General features: G+C 36.7%; 1 protein-coding gene across 13 annotated transcripts; it reads left to right on the top strand.

Moving 5' to 3' along the window:
- Nucleotides 1-700: 700 nt before the first annotated feature.
- On the top strand, nt 701-15,941 carry POP1 (ribonuclease Ps). 13 transcript variants are annotated; one of them, XM_088890048.1, is made up of 13 exons: nt 749-893; nt 1,027-1,130; nt 8,354-8,516; nt 8,778-9,294; nt 9,690-9,786; nt 10,007-10,117; nt 10,226-10,456; nt 12,072-12,190; nt 12,284-12,814; nt 13,855-13,963; nt 14,066-14,661; nt 15,231-15,395; nt 15,513-15,941. In XM_088890048.1, exons 4-13 carry the CDS (start codon nt 8,849-8,851, stop codon nt 15,709-15,711), a joined length of 2,604 nt encoding a protein of 867 aa, XP_088746174.1. In that variant the 5' UTR covers nt 749-893; nt 1,027-1,130; nt 8,354-8,516; nt 8,778-8,848; the 3' UTR covers nt 15,712-15,941. The 13 variants fall into 13 exon arrangements, with proteins under 13 accessions (XP_019055970.1, XP_088746174.1, XP_019055967.1 ...); XM_019200420.2 differs by lacking the exon at nt 8,354-8,516 and adding exons at nt 1,738-1,834; nt 1,969-3,168 and having other exon boundaries at nt 764-1,130; XM_088890047.1 differs by lacking the exons at nt 749-893; nt 1,027-1,130 and adding exons at nt 3,184-7,908; nt 8,106-8,180.
- Nucleotides 15,942-20,190: the final 4,249 nt, after the last annotated feature.

Below are 20,190 nucleotides of genomic sequence, written 5' to 3'. Positions count from 1 at the left end.
AACCCACCCATACTCATCCATACCCACTTATTCTATTAGAGGGTCAATATGGGTTGAGTGAAACCGAGGATTGGTTCGTTGGTGTGTTAACTGGTTTGTTCTAGTGTTGACATGGAATCAAATCCCACAACCAACACTTTGGGGAAAAAGGGGTCAAGAGAAAGTTATTTAGGGGTGCTCACGGTTCGATTAATCGAACTGTGGGGCATTTTTTTTGAACCGAATCGATAGTATTGGTTTTTGGAAAACTGGTAACCGGAACTGAACCAAAACCAATCAATTAACTAGTTGATCGATTCTGTTTGTCAGTTTTTTGGTTTTTTAGTTTTTACAATATATATTATAAATATATAATAAAAAAAATAAAAATATATATAAAATATTATATTTTAAATAATAAATAATAAATAATATATTATAAATATATATTTATATATAATACTTATTTATTAATTTATAATATATAAAAAATATATAATATACATAAATATATATAAAATATATAAAAATATAAGTATGCCGGCCGATTCAGTTAACCATCAGTTTTTTTATATTGGTTAATCGAAATTGAACCGATACCTTTGATTTTTTAAAAACACTAAACCGAAATCAAATCGACTTGTTCGGTTGATTTGGTTTTTCGTTTTTTTGCTCACCCCTAAAGTTATTAATAGTGAATAGCACGGAATACTAAAAGTTTGTTGGGTGGAAGGTACTCACTAGGGTCGGGATGGGTTGGGTCGAGTTAGGGTGTGGATGGGTTGAGTCGAGGGTTTCTGTTAAGGGTTCAAAAGTTTGTTCACTTGTTCAGGGTTCGAAAGTTTGTTAAGGCGAAGGTTTCTGAGTAAGGGTTGATGGTTTCCTGCCATTCTTCACCATTCTCAGGGTCGAAGGTTTCTCCACCATTCTCTACCATTTTATGACTTTCTCAAGCTCTCAGTGAAATTTCTGTAGAGTTCGACGGTTTCTCCGCCATTATCCTCCGTTCTCAAACTCTTATAGTTCACCTCCTCTGTTCTTGTGAAGGTTAGACATCGCTCCGCCTCTCCGTCGCCTCAAACGTTTGGTGTTTGATCTATTCATTCTCTCTTTTGAATCAACCATTATCTGTTCCAGATCTCCATTCTGAGGTGTGTGTTAACTTCACGGTTGCCATTGTTTTTGTTTATGTAGCGTGGCTTTTTTGTATTGTTTCTGCTCACTAAAAACTTAGCCATTCATACTTTGACATAATAGTAACATCTTGAGATTTGCAAAGTTGCATTTGTAGTAATTACAGGTAGATAAACTTCCTGATTACAGGGACTAGTTAAAATTAAGTGCTAGAACTGATGTACATTACTTGATGGGGTTTCATCTGTGTGAGTTTTTCAGTTCTTACATGTTGGGGTTTCGTCTGTGTGAATTTGCCACATGTGGTTCTGCATATTTAGATGACCAGCAGGCCTAGTACTAATAACTTCTTTTATGTCTTCAAGTATTCCCTTTTTTTAGTTTGTTCTTTTCCCTCTCTGTTTTGAATTTCTGTGTTTTTTTTCTTCTCTAAAACAAAACTTAAATGCTACATTTAGCTGTGCGGCCTGAAGATTATCTGATTGCAACCAGCTAGCTTGTCAGACCCATCTATCTGCAAGCTAATGGTTTGTCATAGACCAATCTATTTGTTCTTTTATTAACCACCAAATTTGTTGAAATCTATTTGTAAATGTTGATTGATCTTTTGGTAATTCATGCAAGCTTATGGTGAAAAGAGCTTCTCTGAGTCTCTGTCTCCTCCATTCCTTTTCATGATGATCTCACAAGATATATTCATTGATGCTGGGTAATTGGTAAGGTAAAATGAAACCCCTACACAGACGAAAAGTAACAAAATTCATCACTAACATGTGATACCTTTAATCATCTTTGCTGAACTAACAGTACAAGAAAATAATGAGACTAACAACTTTATTTCTTGGATGTTTGTAGGGGACAAAATCAATTTCGAAATGGCACAACAATCATCAAGGCAGAGTGAGAGGGATGGACTCTAATATGAAAGGAGACCCCCACAAGAAAATGAGCTTTCTAAACCCAAGATTTGGTTTAATGAAAGAAAAGCTAGCCTCAAAAACATTTAAATTTGGAAAGAAATCTGTATCAAATTTAACATAAAAAATGATAATTACACATAGGGAAAAGGGCATTTACCCTTTCTCTGTAATGTAAATCAGCCAAGGTGCTTAAATGAAAACCCATGAAAACACAAAGGGGGATGAGGTTTTGTTGAGGCAACCTTATCTGGTTCATATAGTCCTAAACACAAATGGAAATACATGAGTTCAACATAGGTATGAAATAATGTAGTTGATGGGAACAAAGTATGTCAATGATTAGAAATTTCTCAATTCAAAAAGAAATAAAAGGAGTTAACACCAGTTTGATCCCAAATCCAAATTACTGAGAGTGCATGAATCATGGACTTTGATGGCTGCTCCAAATGGGGGGAGGGGGCTTTGAGGTGAGATTGGAGAGGTCATTAAGGTGTTATGTTTCAGGCCTAATAGGTGATAGAAACTGTGTTAGAGCAGAAATCATGGAGGTGATTCCATAAGGTAGATGCTTACCAAGAAGAAGACCCATGCATCGTACACACTTCATAAGAGTTTTGGCAACTAGGTTGAATTACATATTCAGGTGGGTATCAAAATTGATTGACAATTGTCAGATAGTCTAACTAGAGGGGTGTGAATAGAAAACACTTCATTGGAACAACTGTATAAAGTTCTGCTGGCCAATATGGAACAAAGTTATGACCATTTTTAATCTGCAAAATCAAAAACACAGTCTGATTTATCAAGGTAGATGTTGAAAATTATAAAGCAGATGAGGTTTCTTCAACAAACCCTCATCCCACAACTATTTGGTTTGGTTTAAACCACACAATGAAGCAAGAATGCATCAGACTAATAGTAGCAACACCACCACCACTGCCTTTGCATGATAAAATAGCTAACCCAGATAAAAAAGAGAAGAAATTTAGATGACAAAAGCTCTTTGTCTAGCTATGTGTGTACTAATGGTTGACGGCTAGGCTCAAAAATATTTTTAAATATGTCTCCAACATATCTGCTTACAAATCAGAGTCATCACCATGGTTTCTTGAATGCTGATTAGAAAGGAACTTGGGTGAGTGATTCTTTCCTCTTTTTTTCTTATTTTTAGACTATATACAATAAAGTAGCTATATTTCTAGTCATGTGTACTAATGGGTTGGATTTGGGGTCGAGCCAAAACCGTACCGAACCCAACCAATTTGACATCCCTACATGTGCCTTGGGAAGAGAGGTGCAGGGAGGGGATCTGCAGTAGTATATCATCATTGAAAGAAGATAAGGTGTCTGCTTGTATCATGGACCCAATGAATATTTAGGTTGGCTTCTGGGTACAGACATTATAAGGAATGTCTTTCTACTTGGCGTCCATTGTTGTCTTTGCCAAGCAATTGGGTCTTTCCTTTAGCATTTAAGAGCTCGACTTACATATAAAATATAGAACTGACTTTGGAGACCTGGTATACAAGTAATATTACACTAAATTCACCTGAAAAATGCAGCAAAGCAAGGCCTTTCTGGTTCTGGGTTTTTTGTTTATAGCTCTCCTGATTAGATTTTGCCTTTTCTTTCTGATGATTTGCAGACTTGGAACTCTGGTGTTTGTGGTATTATTTAGTTTGTGATAGTTTCTGTAGTTTGTAGGGTAGTCAGCAATCTAGTTTTCTCTTTGTTAGCTTGTTATTTTCTGTCTTGTAGTTATAGCTGTGTTTGTGTTTGGTTGCTTTGGTGGCTGTTTCAGGTTTCTTTTTCTAATGAGGTTCCTTTTCCTTGCTTTCATATGTGTAGGGTAGTCAGTAGTCTAGAAATGGAAAGATTTGCTTTCAGATGCATAAAAGATAATCCAACTCAGGCCCCACTATGGAAATCATTTTCTAATGAGGTTCCTTTTCCTTGCTTTCAGATGTGTAGGGTAGTCAGTAGTCTAGAAATGGAAAGACTTGCTTTCAGACGCATAAAAGATAATCCAACTTAGGCCCCCACTATGGAAATCAACAACCAGAAATTACACAAATACAATGAATTTTAGCAGTTAAAAGACAAGGTGTTTAGTGGTGAGAGACTCAAAGATCCATGCATTTGCCTTTAACCTTCTAGTAGTAGGTCCACCCAACCACTACAGATCTGTTACTTCATTCATAAGATGTCTACACATCTGTCTTCAACGAGAACTATTATTTTCAATCACACTTTTCCAATAACAGTTAGACACATGCCCCAAAAACACTTGCTCTATTCAGTTGAACCACAAACCAACACATGCAAAAGTTATGCATTTTTTTTTGCATTTTCTGCAAATTTCTGGTAGTTTTCTGCATTTTCTGTAATTTCTAGTATTTTTCTGCATTTTCTGCAATTTTCTGGTGTTTTTCTGCATAATTTTTGCATTTTTTTTGTTGTTTTCATGCACTTTCTGCAACTCTAACCATCTACCACTCTCATTTTGTCATCTCACAGAATGTAAGTCTTTGGATTATGACAGACCATGTATTTTGCAATTTGAGTTTTGTGTTTTTTTTTTTTTTTTTTTTTTTTTTTTTCTTTAGATCAATAATGCCTAATGGTTAATTCCAGCTCTTGATAATTTGAATCGGTATGTTAATGAAGCTTTGAGAAACTACCCTGTCAATATCGCAATATCATATTTCGAAAATTTAATTATCATAGAAGGGCAAGAATAAACGTTCCACTATGAGGGTTTTTGTTTCGGTTTTGTTCTCATCTACAAATACAAATATGTAGAGTGCAAATACATATAAAGTAATACAAAATACAAGGTTTTGCACTCTACATATTTGTATTTGTACTCCTTCCAAACTGAGCCTTAGGTGCAGTAGAGGTGGCTTCCCTTGAGTTGCTGCTTTTGATTGTCAATAGGCTGAAGCTTATTTATCCATTGTATATTTCTCCTCTTATAATTTCTTGGAATCAAAAGGCTATAGGTAGTCTTCGCTTAGTTTAGTTACAGGTTTGGTGAGTTATGCTTTGTTTTTTATAAATGAGCAGGGATTTAGTTAATAGGGTTGATCATTACTTTGACTCATCTATTGAATCATGTAGATGTTGGAATATAATGAATTTTCTGTTGGGTTGCTTGTATTTGATGTGTCATTTTGTGTTACTTGAGAGTAGGTAATCCTAACTTCAGCTTTTATTTCATTTTATTTTCTCTACTAAATCATTTGTGTTCTTTATTTAAGTTATTACACAATCCTCATATCTGGATGTAGTTCTTGATTGAATTGACTCGTTATGTCATGGTTAATTTTTATGTTAATCCTTTTTTAGTTGTTAACTGTCTTTATCTTGTTTTGTGTTATTTCACAGTTTCCATCTAATGTTGACTTATAAGTTCTGCTCTTGTTTGTTTAGATAATTCTTGTTGCTTGCTTATGTTTTGGGATCCAATGTGCGCCCCCACCTATTGGAAACGGGAGAGGGGTGCCTAATCCCTTCCCTCTCCCATCCGAGTCTTTCCTAGATCGATTTAGCTGGTGCCTTGGGTTTGGAGTCACTATCAAGCAAAATGATTTTTGATACAATTTCCGGAGGTCGCATCACCTCCACTTGCTTCAAATGATGTGTGGTGACTCCAAGTCAGCCCAAGTCAGCGGTTTTCCAACACTCACACTAATCGATCTTATTCTTGCTTGAAGGTGTTGAACTTTATGATAATTTCCATGAAGGGTTTGATCCAAGTTTGTTGGATAGTCGCAGCTTTGTTTCAATTCCATTAGGCTATTTCAGGATTTTATACAAAGTTTGCCTCCTTGATTTTTAACTATTGGTAGCTGAATTAGCTAGTTTGTTCTTCATTTTCTTCATGTGCTTTGTTCATTTTCCATTGTCACAGTTTTTGTTGGATATTTAGTTTGAGTTGGATAGACGGTTCCGTTGAATCTATTGTACATTTCAATTGCTATATGGGCATCTCAATTGAGTTTGACGTTAAAATCTTAAAACGGCTGATTATGCTCAAACCATTGGGTCCCAGATCTGTTTATGGGAATTTGCGACTCCCAAACAACTAGGTTATTCTCAATTCGTCTAGTTCATTTAACTCTTAATTGTGGTGTTTCCCTTCTAAGAGACATTAGACTTCTTTTTTAGGATAATTAGGCTATCTCTAAAAAAGAGAGAATAAATAAAACAAATAAAAAATATATAATAAGAAATATAATAAAAAATATAGCACAATATTTGGTTGCAGGTGAACCCCATTGCCAAACATTCAAAGTTTGTTTAGCCCCTCATTCTTTGGTTGGCCAAACAAAAGGGGAAGGATAATGCGGAGATGTGTGAGGGCTGCTATTTGTTGGACTCTTTGGGAGGAAAGGAACACTAGAATTTTCTCTGAAATTGAAAGAAGTAAAGAATGCCTTGTTGAAGTAGTAACAGTGAGGGTGGTACGTTAGCTGAAACCTTTGGACTTGTTTGTTGATATTTCTACGGATATGTTGCTGAATAGCTGGTTGGAGGTGGCAAATTCTGCTCCTACTCACTCTTTAGTTTGTCTTGTGTGGTCACCACCAGGAAGTGGACTTATAAAACTAAACTTCGATGGAAGTAGTGAAGGAAATCCACGTCCATCAGGTGTAGGAGGGGTTTTCAGAGATGAGGGTGGGAAGGTGCTCACTTTGTATTCAGGTTCCATTGGGTTTGGAGACTCTCTCAAAGCTAAGGTCTATGCAGTACTAGAGGGTATAAGGAAGTCTAAGGAACTGAATATACAAAAGTTAGTCGTTGAAGGGGACTCAAAGCTGGTCTTAAATTGGTTACAAGAAGGTAGTGGACTTTGGAAATATGTTAATGAGAGGAGGGAGATTAAGTGGCTAACTAGAGGACTGGAAATCAAGTTTCAGTGGGTCAAGAGAACAGCAAATGCATTTGCTGATGCTTTGGCAAAGCAGGGGGTGGGAAGGGATCAAATGTTTTGGGCAGTTCTGTAAATTTTTCCTTTTTGTTATCTTCCTGGAGAGAGTTAAGCCTGTTTATCTCTCTTTGGAGCGCTGTAACTAAATTCTTTTAATCTAATGAATTCCAGTTATTGATCAAAAAAAAAAAATTCCTTACTGTTGTGGCTGAGACATGAGACAATCTCAAGGAAATGGGGATTTCACTTTTAGCCCTAATGGTTGCTTTTCTTGGGTTGAATAAAGTGTCCAAAATGCATGTATATATGGATAAAAGTTATAGAACAATAAAGAAATAATATATATATATATATAATTATATATTTATACAAATAATAGAAAAATATAATAAAAAATGTAATAATAATAATACATTCATAAAAGATAATAATAACTAGTAAAAAGTGTATAAGGGGGAGGAAGAAACAAAAAAATATAAAATAAATAAATAAAATGAATAAAAAAAGATTAATAATGGTGGTAACAGAATGTGATGAAACAAACAAAAAAATAGAATAAATAAATAAATAATAAAAAATAAAAAAAGTTTTTTTTTTCTTGTGTTCAGTTGTTCTTGACTTGATTTCTCGCTATTGTCTTATGTTCATTTCTATCATTATTTTCTTTGTTGATTAAATTATGTAGTTGTTCTTGTGCTTTCCTTGGAATCACCCTTGTGGGTCCCACCTATCAGACACAGGAGAGGGGTGCCTAACCTCTTCCCTCTCTCATATGAGTCTTACCTGGATTGGTTCAGCCGGTGCCTTGTGTTTGGAGTCACTATCAAGCAAAAATGATTTTAAACTTAGTTTCTAGAGGTCCCATCACCTCAACTTCTTTCAACTAAAGGGTGGCGACTCCAATCCAGTCCAAGTGAGCCATTTTCCAACGATCACACCAAGGTAGAGTAACTCCATCAGAATTAATAGCTACAATGAGGTTGGAGTTTATAAACAAAAATTAATAATCTACAATGACCTGAAAAAGGTCATTACCCAATGTTGGTCCCAGCTGTCTGGGTTCTTGAACCTCCATTAGCAATTTCTTTTACATAAAGGCGCAGCTCACGGACTTGAACCCCTGTTCTCATGATTGTCAGCCCAAGATTTTGCTACAAACTAAGCAATGTTGGTCCCAACTGTCTGGATACAGAAATAGCTATTCGAAGGAGAAAGTAAGCATACAAAAGTAATTTCTCATTTTTGTATAGTGAATCAGTTCAACCACAAAACAGTGGCTGAATATGGTAGAAATTTGCTACTGTAAATGATAAAAGTTTATCAAAGAAACTATGATTGAAAACAGACTTTCATATTCAGGAATTCAACTTTTTTTGTTCCTTTTCAGAAGGCACACTTCTTTTTGGTGGCCCTGACCAGAAAAAAATGCATCAACCAAATAAAGAAGAAGCTACTGCACTAAGCAAGAATTAGCATCAAAGGCTTTAGAGGGACTTCTTTATTAACCAAAATAGACTGAACCTTCATTCAAGAAACTTGATAAACACCAGGTTTATAAACATAAAATTCTTGTTTATTTTGTTTCCAATTTGGGTATCTTTTTTTCTCAAGAATTAAAACTTTCTCTGTCAATCATTTTGTTGCTCTATAATGGTATGTTATATATTATTATTGGTAAAGAGTTGGAAAAATGACTGTTCAATAATTGGTAATCAGACATACTTCTTGACTTTTCTGCTTAGGTAAGTAGGCCAAAACAAACTATCATTTTGCTGATATAGGTTACTTATGTGATAAGTTACTTTTTGCAGTTTGCAGTCTTGGGTTACATATAAGTTTGAATTATCCAGATATTAGTAGACTTTTATCCTATCATCCTCCAATGGCTGCTGAGCGAAGCAAACGTTTTCGAGTGTCTGTAGCTCCACCTCCTCGAACCCTTGATGTGCAGAAGTTTGCAGAGTCCCGAGCTTCTGAAATTGAAGTTTTGCACTCAATTATCTCAAATCGGTTAAACAATGATTTCAGGTCTCAACGTAACAAGAGGAGGAGAACAACTGGTCATGATAATCGGGTTGGGAAGAGAAGATCAAAAAAGAGAAGGAAATTGGGACAAATTGATAAAGGTGGAGCTTCTGTTCCTGAGAAAGATCCAAAGAAGATCCCTCGTCGAATTCGTCGGAGAATTGAACTTAGGAAGAATCCTGAGAGTAGCTTTTGTTCTTCTAGAGATGGGACAAAAAGGCTTAGATCACACCTTTGGCATGCAAAGCGGTTTTCCATGACAAAAATTTGGGGGTTTCATCTTCCTTTGGGATTGCAAGGCAGGTAATATATATTTGTACTGTAGATTGTTAAGCAGGACAAAGCTCAATAAATAAATAATTGAACAAATAAAACCTTTCTATGTCATCATTGGTCTTTAATAGTTCTTTGCATTTGGGTTCAAATCCATGTAGTAATAACATGATCAATGCACTTGCACTATTTGTTAAAAAAACTGAAAAATTTCCATTTTCACCTAGAGCCTATAAAGTTCATGAGTTTAAATATGCTGGATTATATGCTTTGAGTTGTTATCTTCTAATGATCACTTGAGTTAAATTTTCCATTGTCATTCTTTTGGTCTTGTGACCATGTCTCTAATGTCTATATCCCCCTCTCTTTTCAGTTGGCAAAATTGGTATTATGATCTCACTATGCTCCCTATGAATGTGATGTAGGGGAAGAGGATCAAGGGCTGTCTTGAAGTGGTTAAACAATGGGGCTCTTGTGCATGACGCAAGCTACTATTGTGCCGTCCAGTTGGAGGGTCCAGAGGCAGGCATTCCCTTTTATCTTTATAACTTGCAAATTGGGTTTACACCCTGTTCGGCTGTTCCTCTTGGCATAAAAGTGGCTCCTTGTCAAATGATACACTAGCAAAGCAACTTCACTGACAGAGTCCTTAAGCCATAAATAATAGTGCTGTCTTGCTGTTTTTGTTTTATTGGTTTATATTTTGTAACCTGAAAATATTATCTACTGTTTATGTTTCCAGGACTCTTTATTGTCAATTTTAAGAATGGTTCTAGTACCAGCACCATCAGTTCTAATAGAAGAAGATATGTACCTTTCTTTGCTTTCTGGAGTTAGTTATGGAAAAGCTATGGTAGGTACCTTTAAAGACAATGCTACTTTTTTGGCAGCTACAATGACATAATCTAGCTTTATTTTGGATTGGTTAAAAATCTAGATCATAATCTCATGTTATTTGCAGCTTCATCATGCTGGAGCACATCCTTGTCAACCAATTGCTCCAGTAACTTATATGTGGCGGCCCTGGAGTGGGAAAAAAATTAGTGTTGAAAATAAGGAGCCTACAGGCAATGGACTTGATCAATCTCAGATCACTATATCGGAGTCTCCATTCCGCCAGCTATGGGTATGGATACATGCTGCAGCTCTTGATGAAGGATATGATGCTCTGAAATTAGCATGCCAAAAAGAGGTATATCCTATTAAATTCTCTCTCTCCCTCTATCCCCCCTCCCCTGAATGAATGGTAAGTGTTTGAGACAATATTAAGGGTCTGTTTGGTTCATGGTCAGGATCAGAAATGGAATCAGAGTTGATATCCCCCTTGGAATCAGAATTGAAATTGCCTATTCCCTACGCTTGTTTGGTTCAGATGGGAATCGAAGTTGGATTCCAATCCTTGTTGTTGGTTCATTTAGAGTTCAAATCAAATTCAACTAAATTTTTTTAGTTTTTTTGATTAGTTTATTATTATTTTTGTGTTTATATCATAGTAATTTATAAATTTATAAATATTAACTACTATTTTTATTTTTTGTTATTTTATCATGTAAATATTAATATTTTATTAATTATTATTAATATTGTATTATTATTATATAATTTTATTATTAATAATTAATATATTTGTATTTGATTATTAATTTATTTATATTTTATTCTTGTACTATTATTTTATTACTATTTTACTAATATTTTGTTAATAGTTTATTAGTAATTTATTATTTTATTGTTATAATCTAGTGTTTAGAAAACCGGATTGGACTGGCCGGTCAGACCGTGACCTAGGGCCCTAGCTGGTTTGGTCATAACCCAATAACCATGTTGTTAAAAACCTGGTGAAAACTGGTTGATAGGTTGGCTTAACCAGAAAATCGGTGAACTGGTGCCAGTTTCATCAAACCACCTTGGCCATTAAATACTTGAAATTTTAAAATGTGCTTGACAAGATTTGAACCCATGACCTCGTATTTTCATATATTGCTTAATTATCACTAGTCCACCTCTTTACTTGTGTTTTTTGATGATTATTGTATATACTACTTTATTACACACGTATTTTAAAGAAAATGTAAATTAAGAGACTTGAACCTTGGTTATTTTCTTTAAAAATTAAGAATTTGTCATCCATCCTCCATATTTAAGTATATTAAAAGTTATAAAATATATTATATATAGTATTTATATAACCGTAGTATATATATACATATATGTCACATCGTCATGATTCAACCATGGTTGAACCTCTGACCTGTGAACCTCTCCCTTCTCCGGTTTTATCCCAGTCCGGTTCTCTGAACAAATGTTATTATCTTATTATACTTTAATAACGTTTTATTAGTACTTTATTATTTTACTAATATTTTATAAATTTTGTGATTTGGGGTGCTCTTTTGTTGGGAGTTCTTTACTTTTTGAGAATCTTTGGAATGACAATACCATTCCGGGGAAGGGGGGGGGGGCTTGGAATGGCCATTCTCCCATATGTGGGAATCACATTTTGCCAAGAATGGGAATCGGAATCCCATTCCAACTAAACAAATGGCTTGAATCGGGATGGGGCTTTTTGATTCTGATCCTAGGCACCTATTCTGGTGAACAAAACCGACCCTAAGTGAACTTTTGCTAGTTCTCCACTTTTAGAGGGCATCTTTTATAGTTATAGAAGTGAAAGCATCTTAAGTTTAATGCCAAATTATAATAAATTTAGTCTACATAAATTGAATTCTCAAAAAAAGAAAAAGATTTTCTTAGTTATATGTTTGTCTAACTTTAGTTATCTTGTTACTTCTGTTTTTATATTTCAGATACACGGGAGTGGTAACTTTGTCAATTGTGTTACACGTGAAGGTGAACTAGCAAGACTAGAGGTATTGGGATTGAAAGGAATTCAGATTCTTCAGAAGATATTAAGTCCTACATCAGGGTGAGTTATGTTATCCAAAAGTAGAATCCATTTCCTTTAGTGCTAAGCTTAATAGCCAAGTGCGGTTATTAATTCTGATTTTTTTTTTTGCAGCGTGCCAGAAAATTCTTTTCAGTTGGATAAATTTTCAACTCTGGAGGCAACAGACAACTCTTTGCTTCAAAAGTCTTTCATCCTTGAGCATGATGAATATCTTCCTTCTCGTGCAATTCTATCGTTGACAGTTCTTGATCCTCGTAATTTGCCTGAAAAAAGGACCGAGCATGTTCAAGTGCCTTCTGCTGGTTTGCAATGTGATCTTGTAGAAGATGAATCTAAACAAACTGCAGCTCCTATGACCAGCAGGCTCTATGACGATAAATTTTTGTATCCGGGATGGTTGAAAATAAAAGAAAAAAGTGTTTTCTTTTCTGACAGCAATGGTTTATGGGATACTTGCAAAGGTATTAATCCTCCATTGGAGGAGAGTATTCTTTGCATGGAAAAACATCAGCAGCATTTAGCGTTTCTTTACCTTGATAAATCACAATCAGAGATATTGACTAATAAAGTCAAGGAACAATCTTCCAGATCTTGCCCCATTTTACTTTTAAAAGATAACGACCAAAGAGGTTCTTTTGCAGGGTAAGTGCATTTCTTCCCTTCACATTTTATTTCTTCTTGCTGGGATTTATCAGAAGCTTAAGATACAGGTTGCTAAATAATGTTTTTGCTTTATATGAAGCTTTGTATATCTGCCATGTTAATTCATTCTAGTATATGTATATGTTATCTAAAAACAAACTTTCATCCACATAGCTTCAAGGAGCTCCTTCTTCCACAGTTCCACTTTGATTTGCTTGTCAAAGTTTTTAGTTGTTCTTTTCTCTTTATTTAACATCTGTAGAGCACCTTTTCATCTGTAAACTCATATTATTGTATATAATTTCTCTTATTGCAAGTCAAATTTCTGTTTGGTGCATGTACATGTTTCAGTTCATGTTTACTGTTTCAAAGTCATTAAATGAAGTGCATTTCACATTTTGTAAATTGAAAGGTGAAATAATGTGGTTGTTTTGAATTTTCATCTGTAAACTCATATTATTGTATATAATTTCTCTTATTGCAAGTCAAATTTCTGTTTGGTGCATGGACATGTTTCAGTTCATGTTTACTGTTTCAAAGTCATTAAATGAAGTGCATTTCACATTTTGTAAATTGAAAGGTGAAATAATGTGGTTGTTTTGAATTTTCATCTGTAAACTCATATTATTGTATATAATTTCTCTTATTGCAAGTCAAATTTCTGTTTGGTGCATGTACATGTTTCAGTTCATGTTTACTGTTTCAAAGTTATTAAATGAAGTGCATTTCACATTTTGTAAATTGAAAGGTGAAATAATGTGGTTGTTTTGAATGTCTACTTTATGAGTTCCAGAATCTGATAGTGTTATATAATCTGTTTGATTACTTTTCTCCTTCTGTTGTTTTCTGCTGAACAGAAACTAAGTGGCTTTCATATCTTTCCTTCTTTCCACTGCATCTTGAACTTTAGGCATGTTGCCACTAGTAGCTTGCACTTCATCAATTATATATAACCTCTTTTTGACTTTTAGAATTTGAAGGAAACTTTTTTGCAAATGAATACTTCAAAATATGACTATTAATGCCTTGCCTCCTTACAGGTGGTCCATCATCCTCCCATTAAGTTGGGTGAAGGCCTTTTGGGTTCCTCTTGTGTCCCATGGGGCTCATGCAATTGGCCTGAGGGAGAAACACTGGATCTCTTGTGCTGTAGGTACATTCAGCTTATAAGTATTTTTTTTTTTTGAAAATGATTCAGCTTATAAGTATTGGGTTCTCAAATACTGTGAATAATGGATGTTCTTACTGCAGGTTGGGTTTCCATCTTTTCCTTTTGATTTTCCTGATTGCAACGCATATTCATGTTTCATGGCCACTGAGGCAGCGTCCTTTGATAAAAAGGTGGAACTTCGTCCTTTTCCTGTGAGACCTTTGAAAGTTCCGATACCACCTCCATGGAACTGTATCAGGTTCACTTTGGAGGAAAGATCCACCACAGTGGGAGATACTATCAAAGGGAGAGCTTGTAAGGGAGAACTATACCTGTACAGTTCATTAGAAAATTCAGGATACAAAAATTGTAGATCAACACTACTTGAGTCAGGTATCTCTCCTTTTCAAGGATTTGTAGCCAGGACATCCAATATATTGACTAACTACTTGAGCGAAATCCATGGTGATGATTTGCTTTTATTTCCGGGTGCTCCAAAGAACAAAAGAACGTTCTCTAGATTGATGAAGAATGAAGTCAACCACCTGCCGAATCCAAAAGTTGCCATTGAAATACCTCTTGCTCAGAAACTATGCTTTCTCAGAGTCCTTCTCTATGCCTATAAAGAAGGTGTCTTTGAGGAGGGTGCTGTTGTTTGTGCACCTAATCCTAGTGATCTATCTATGTGGACAGACAGGTCTGTTAATTATCCCAACTTTACTTTACCTTATAGGTTTTTGTACTGCCTAGACTTTTTTTATTTTTTTTATTTTCATTCTATGCCCATAACACCCCCACCCCAATAAAGGCCTCAATGCTTGGACTTTGGCCTATGACCAAAAAGTTTTTAGGCTTGATGGGCAGGGCCTCCCATGCTGTCCTGGTTTTGATTTCCCTCGCTGAATGCAAAGGTTGAGGGTTTTGTAAGGGGATCAATTGGGAAACGATGTATGGCAAGTCCTCTTTTCTATAGGGGGATTGGATCTTCTAGTTCACCTTTTTTACTTGTGCTCAGAGATGATCTAAGCACTTAGAATTTGACAGGAGATATGGCTCTTGGTTAAACTCAAATAGTTGGGATTAAGTTTGGGTTTAATTATTTTGCTCCTTTCTTTTTACTTGTAAGGGAGGGAGGGACAGAGGGTTTGTCCTTCCATTTCTTTTGTCTTAATACTAAGGTTGCATTTAAGTAAAAAATATGACGCAACATTTTGCAAGTATTTGTATCACGTCCACCAGCTAATATTGACTGTCGGAACAATTCAGATCAGACAGGGATGGAGGACTACAAATTCCTCAATCTTTAATAGGATCATACTTCAAGCAGCAAGCATCTAGCAATTGGGAGCTTGAGATTCCAGAAGACCCTGTAGCTAGAGAATCTCACAGGTGGCCTATTGGTTTTGTCACAACGGGATTTGTTCGTGGAAGGTTTGTAGATATTTTCATTTGTTCATGCTAAGTTACAGAAATTGTTATTTATTCCATTGTTCTTTCTTTGCTGGCAAAGTTACTTTATTGGTTATGATGTTGGTGGTTCATGTGCAGTAAAAAACCGGTAGCACAAGCTTTCTGCGAGGCTACACTGCTTGCTCGTCTGAGAGAGGAGCAGTGGAATGAGATTCCAAAGAAGAGAAAGAGATTGGAGATCTATGTGCTGGTTAGGAATTTGAGATCTTCAGCCTATAGGCTTGCTCTTGCAACCATCATTCTAGAACAACAGGATGAGGATGTGGACTTGATTTAATCTGCATTTCATCTTTGTCATTATAACATTTTAACGTGGGCACAGCTTGGAAACTTGTCTTTCCGTGTGCATATTGCGAGTTTATTATTTTATAATCACCTTCGATATGCTGAAGTCTGAATGTTGCATTAGATATTAGTATTCCTTAGTCCTTGTGTTGTTTCTATGTTTTGTTGGTTGCACTTTCTTGGTAACCGATGAGTAATGAAATTTTGTAAAGTTGCCGCTAATATTTGTACTTACAAATACTAGATCCACGCATTTTATTTTTACTCTCTATGGCTCTTGGAGTTTGGGGCATATTTGGTCTCCCTAGACTCTACTATGCTTCAAATTAAAAGCTTACGAATTATTCACATGTTTTCTATAAGTTTTTGCTTGCAGGGAATCCTGTCACGTTTTATCCATGTCTTTTCAGTTCAATCTGATCTAGCTGCACTTGAAGTGTATCTTTTTCAAAAGATACGATACGATACACCCGTTTTCAAGGCGACCAAGTGTAATGCTTGATTTGAGGGAGGAGTCACCTCTACAGTGACTTGTAAAGACAAATTTTCATAATTACTACTACATTAAACACTTTGTCTGCCACTATCTAGATGATTGAGATTAACAAAATTAGCACATAAATTGACACAGATGCCACATAAGCGTTTGATATTGAGAAATCTTGCCATGAATCACTTTGATATGCTCCTATGAGTTTCCTCCCTAACTAATTCCTTTTCAAACTTAAATGCTAATCAGAAATAACATAAAACAATAGTACGAAGTGCTTGTGTAATAAGAATTAAAAGCACTCAAGATAAGAGTTTTGGCTAATCTAGGCCTACATCATTTTCCTAAGCACACCACCTACACCACCTGAGAATCTAACTATAACGACTGGGGTGCTTTGGAATGACTTCTCTTTTTGACAGATGTTGTATTTGAATGATAATACGTGTCCCTTTCATTGGTTTCTCTTCCCTCTCTCTTCATTCACCCATCTTGAGGAGAAGCTGCTGCAAGCTTTGGAATCTAACAGTAAAGACCTCTTCGTTGATCCAATGTACGACTTCTTTTCCCCATCTACCCTCAATAAGCAATAAAATTCCTTTTGAAGTGACTTGACGTTGACTGACGCTCATTGGATCGCTACTCGATGTGATTTGATGCTGCTGAGCGACCGACGATGAAGCTAATTGGTCAAGACGAATGGCGTTGAGTGAACTGATTGAAACATTGGCTCCGGTAATCGTTGGGAGGATAGAAGGGAGCAACTGTGATTTGGCTTCGGTTGCCACCGCTCTCCGCTCTCTCTCTCACTCTCTCTCTCTATTCAGCGAGGGAATGCTTGAACCTATCAACATTGTTTTTTTAGTTTTTGAAATCTTTCAATTTGATTTTGCTTATTCCTACCATCAGTTGGCAAACCCCAAATGTTATTTTTTGGGGTTTGGCTTTCTTTTCTCCTCCTGCCTTTTCTTGTCTATTTGATTATCACACAATTTGATTTTGCCTTTTTTCCTCCTGCCTCTGGAACTTTGTCTGGTGTCAACGTTCCAACAAACCCTTGACCAATGGCGTTTGATCCAGATTTTTATTTGGATATGGACTCTTTAAGTGGATAAGGATAATCCCTTATCTTATCTATTGATCCAAATCCCAGATCTACCCCTATTTAATTAATTTAATTAACCCAGTTTGAAATGGGCTTTTAGGCCCATTAAGCTTTCAGGCTCACTTCCTCTTTAATGCTGGCTAGTTTGGCTCTCTTTGTATGGCGTGGGACCCTATCATTGATATACACATTAGCCACATGGGTACAACCTAACCTCTGTCACAAGGCCTGGCCGAATTCACTGCTGAATACAGTGAACCCCTGAGTCCATCATTATGGGCTCTTAATGTGCCCAACATTTACACGAAATGGTCATTGGGTCCAGCCATCTTATGAAGGCCCAAAGACTATGGGCAGATGTAAGATTAGCCCATCAGGTATAATCCTCAATGGTCTTACACTTAACCTCTCAGCCCATAATGATCAAACACTGCTCGACAAGAGAGGACCTCTCCCTCGGCTGCAAGGTGTAGTGCTGCACTCTCTACTCACATGGATCCCGGGAATTAAAACCTTTTGCAAACATTTTGAAACCATAATATATATATGTATATCTCTATATAAATATATTTTGCAAAACAAATTTCAACGGTTGAAATCAATTGGCGACAGTTTTGGTTTCCATCAGAGATAATGCATCCCCAGTCATTCACTTTGTCCGACAAAGGGGCTGATCCTGTCACTATGATTACCCACTCAGATGAATTCTTGTACTGTCCCAACTGAAGGGATGAGAGATTCATCGTATGGACGCCCAAAACTTGCGAAATAAAGGGGGCGGATTTAAAAAATTTTTCTCTCCCTTTCAACCGGGAATCGCATTCCCTATTTAGAAAATCATATTTTCAAGGATCATTCTTGAACCATAAACTGAACCAGATCTGAACCAAAAGGAGTAGGAGAGGATTATACCTGATACGAAGAAATAATATCTCCCAACGAAGGTGTTCACACCCAAGGAAGGATCCAAAGACTGCTCCCACTGAACATGGCACAGTGCAGGATGGAGCAGAATCAACAGTATTCTTCTCCAAGAATTCTGTCCTTTGCAAGAAACAGCAGGATGGCACGTGAGCACATCTTCCTATCAATTCTTTCTCAAAGAACTGATGTCAAGATCGAATCTTGACTTCTCCCACAATTGGAGATCGAACTGGATGTCTGGTGGCTACAGGAAGGAGGCGGCAAGAAAGATCTTTGCAAGGATTGCAGAAATCTTTCTTCTTTTTGTTTTCAGCTCTCAAGAGGATCTGATTATGTGATTCATCTAAAGGCTGCCGCCCCCTCATTCTTGTGTAACCCTAAGATATCAACTCCTAATCCAATTAGGAGCTGCTTATCCAAATCATATTTGGATCAGAGCTCTCTTTAGGTGATAAGGATAAACCCTTATCTTATCTGTAGATTAGATCAGCCTTCTCCTAATCTTATTAGGAGGTTTCTAAATCTGAATCATATTCAGATCTGGACTCTCTGAGTGGATAGGGTTAAGACCCTATCCTATCTGTTGATCCATCTCAGAATTCGCCCATATTTAACTTATTAAATAAGTCCAGTTCGAAATGGGCTTTAGGCCCATTAAGCTTATGTGCTCACTTAACCTTCCTAACTACTGCCCAGTTGGGCTTCCTTGTATGGCGTGGGACCCAAGCATTGATCTACACATCAGCCACATGGGTTCGGCCCAACCTTTGTTACAAGGCCTGGCCGAATACATTGTTATGGACAGTGCACCCCCTGAAACCCATCAAATGGGCTCTATGGGCCCAACACTTACCCTAAGTGGTCCTTGGGCCAAGCCACCTTGTAACACCCAAGGACTGTGGGCAGATGCAAGATTAGCCCATCAGGTATTATCCTCAATGGTCTTACACTTAACTTCTCAGCCCATAATGATCATACACTGCCGACAAGAGAGGACCTCTCCCTCGGCTGCAAGGAACAGTGTTGCACTCTCTGGTTATATGGATTCCGGGAATTAAAACCTTCTTGCAAACATTTTAGAAACCATAATATATATACTTTTATATCTCATATAAAATATACTTTGCAAAACAAATCTCAACGATTGAAATCGGCTGCCAGTAGTCTTGGTTTCCATCAATGAGAGTGCATCCCCGATCATTACCTTTGTCCGACAAAGGGGCTGATCTTGTCACTATGATTACCCACTCAGATGAATTCTCAGACTGTCCCAACATAGCCAGGTTTTGGCCCCCGCTAAGGATCTCACTGATTGGTACATCAAAGACAGCCTAATCCGGCACCTAGTGCAGTAACATAATCGAGTCTAGGGGTCGGGTGTAACTTTCCAATTTTGCCCATCAATCTCCAAGGTCCAGGGCAATACTGGAAATCTGGTCCAGTTCATAGATTCAATTAATCCTACACTGTATGTGCCTAGGGTCTCACCCTGGCAGCTGAGACAGGCCACCCCAACCGACTTGGTGGCACCATAGTGTCAGCCTTATCAGGATAGGTCTCCCCAGACCGGCCCACTGGCTATGAACATTCTAAACTAACACGAGTCTCATTAAGTGTCCAGTTTAAGGGTATTACATAGAAACATACCAAGGGAACATGAATCAAATATGCACTTTTATTCATTTACAATAAACTCATAAAGTACATCATTCTGATTGAAGCTAAGGGCATACAAAACTGTCTAACACCAACATACCTAGGTTTTGACCCCCTCTAAGGATCTCACTGATTGGCATATCAAAGACAGCCCAATCCGACACCTAGTATAGTATCATAATCGAGTCTAGGGGTAAGGCGTAACATTCCAGTTTTGCCCATCTATCTCCAAAGTCCAGGGCAATACTGGAACTTTGGTTTGATTCAGGGTTTCAAGAAAACCCACACTGTATGTA

The sequence above is a fragment of the Nelumbo nucifera genome, chromosome 6 (genome assembly GCF_055504915.1).
Source record: "Nelumbo nucifera cultivar China Antique chromosome 6, China Antique-T2T, whole genome shotgun sequence".
Taxonomy (NCBI): Eukaryota; Viridiplantae; Streptophyta; class Magnoliopsida; order Proteales; family Nelumbonaceae; genus Nelumbo; species Nelumbo nucifera.
The sequence above is the reverse complement of the archived record's forward strand: the minus strand, read 5'-3'. Positions and strand labels throughout refer to the sequence as shown.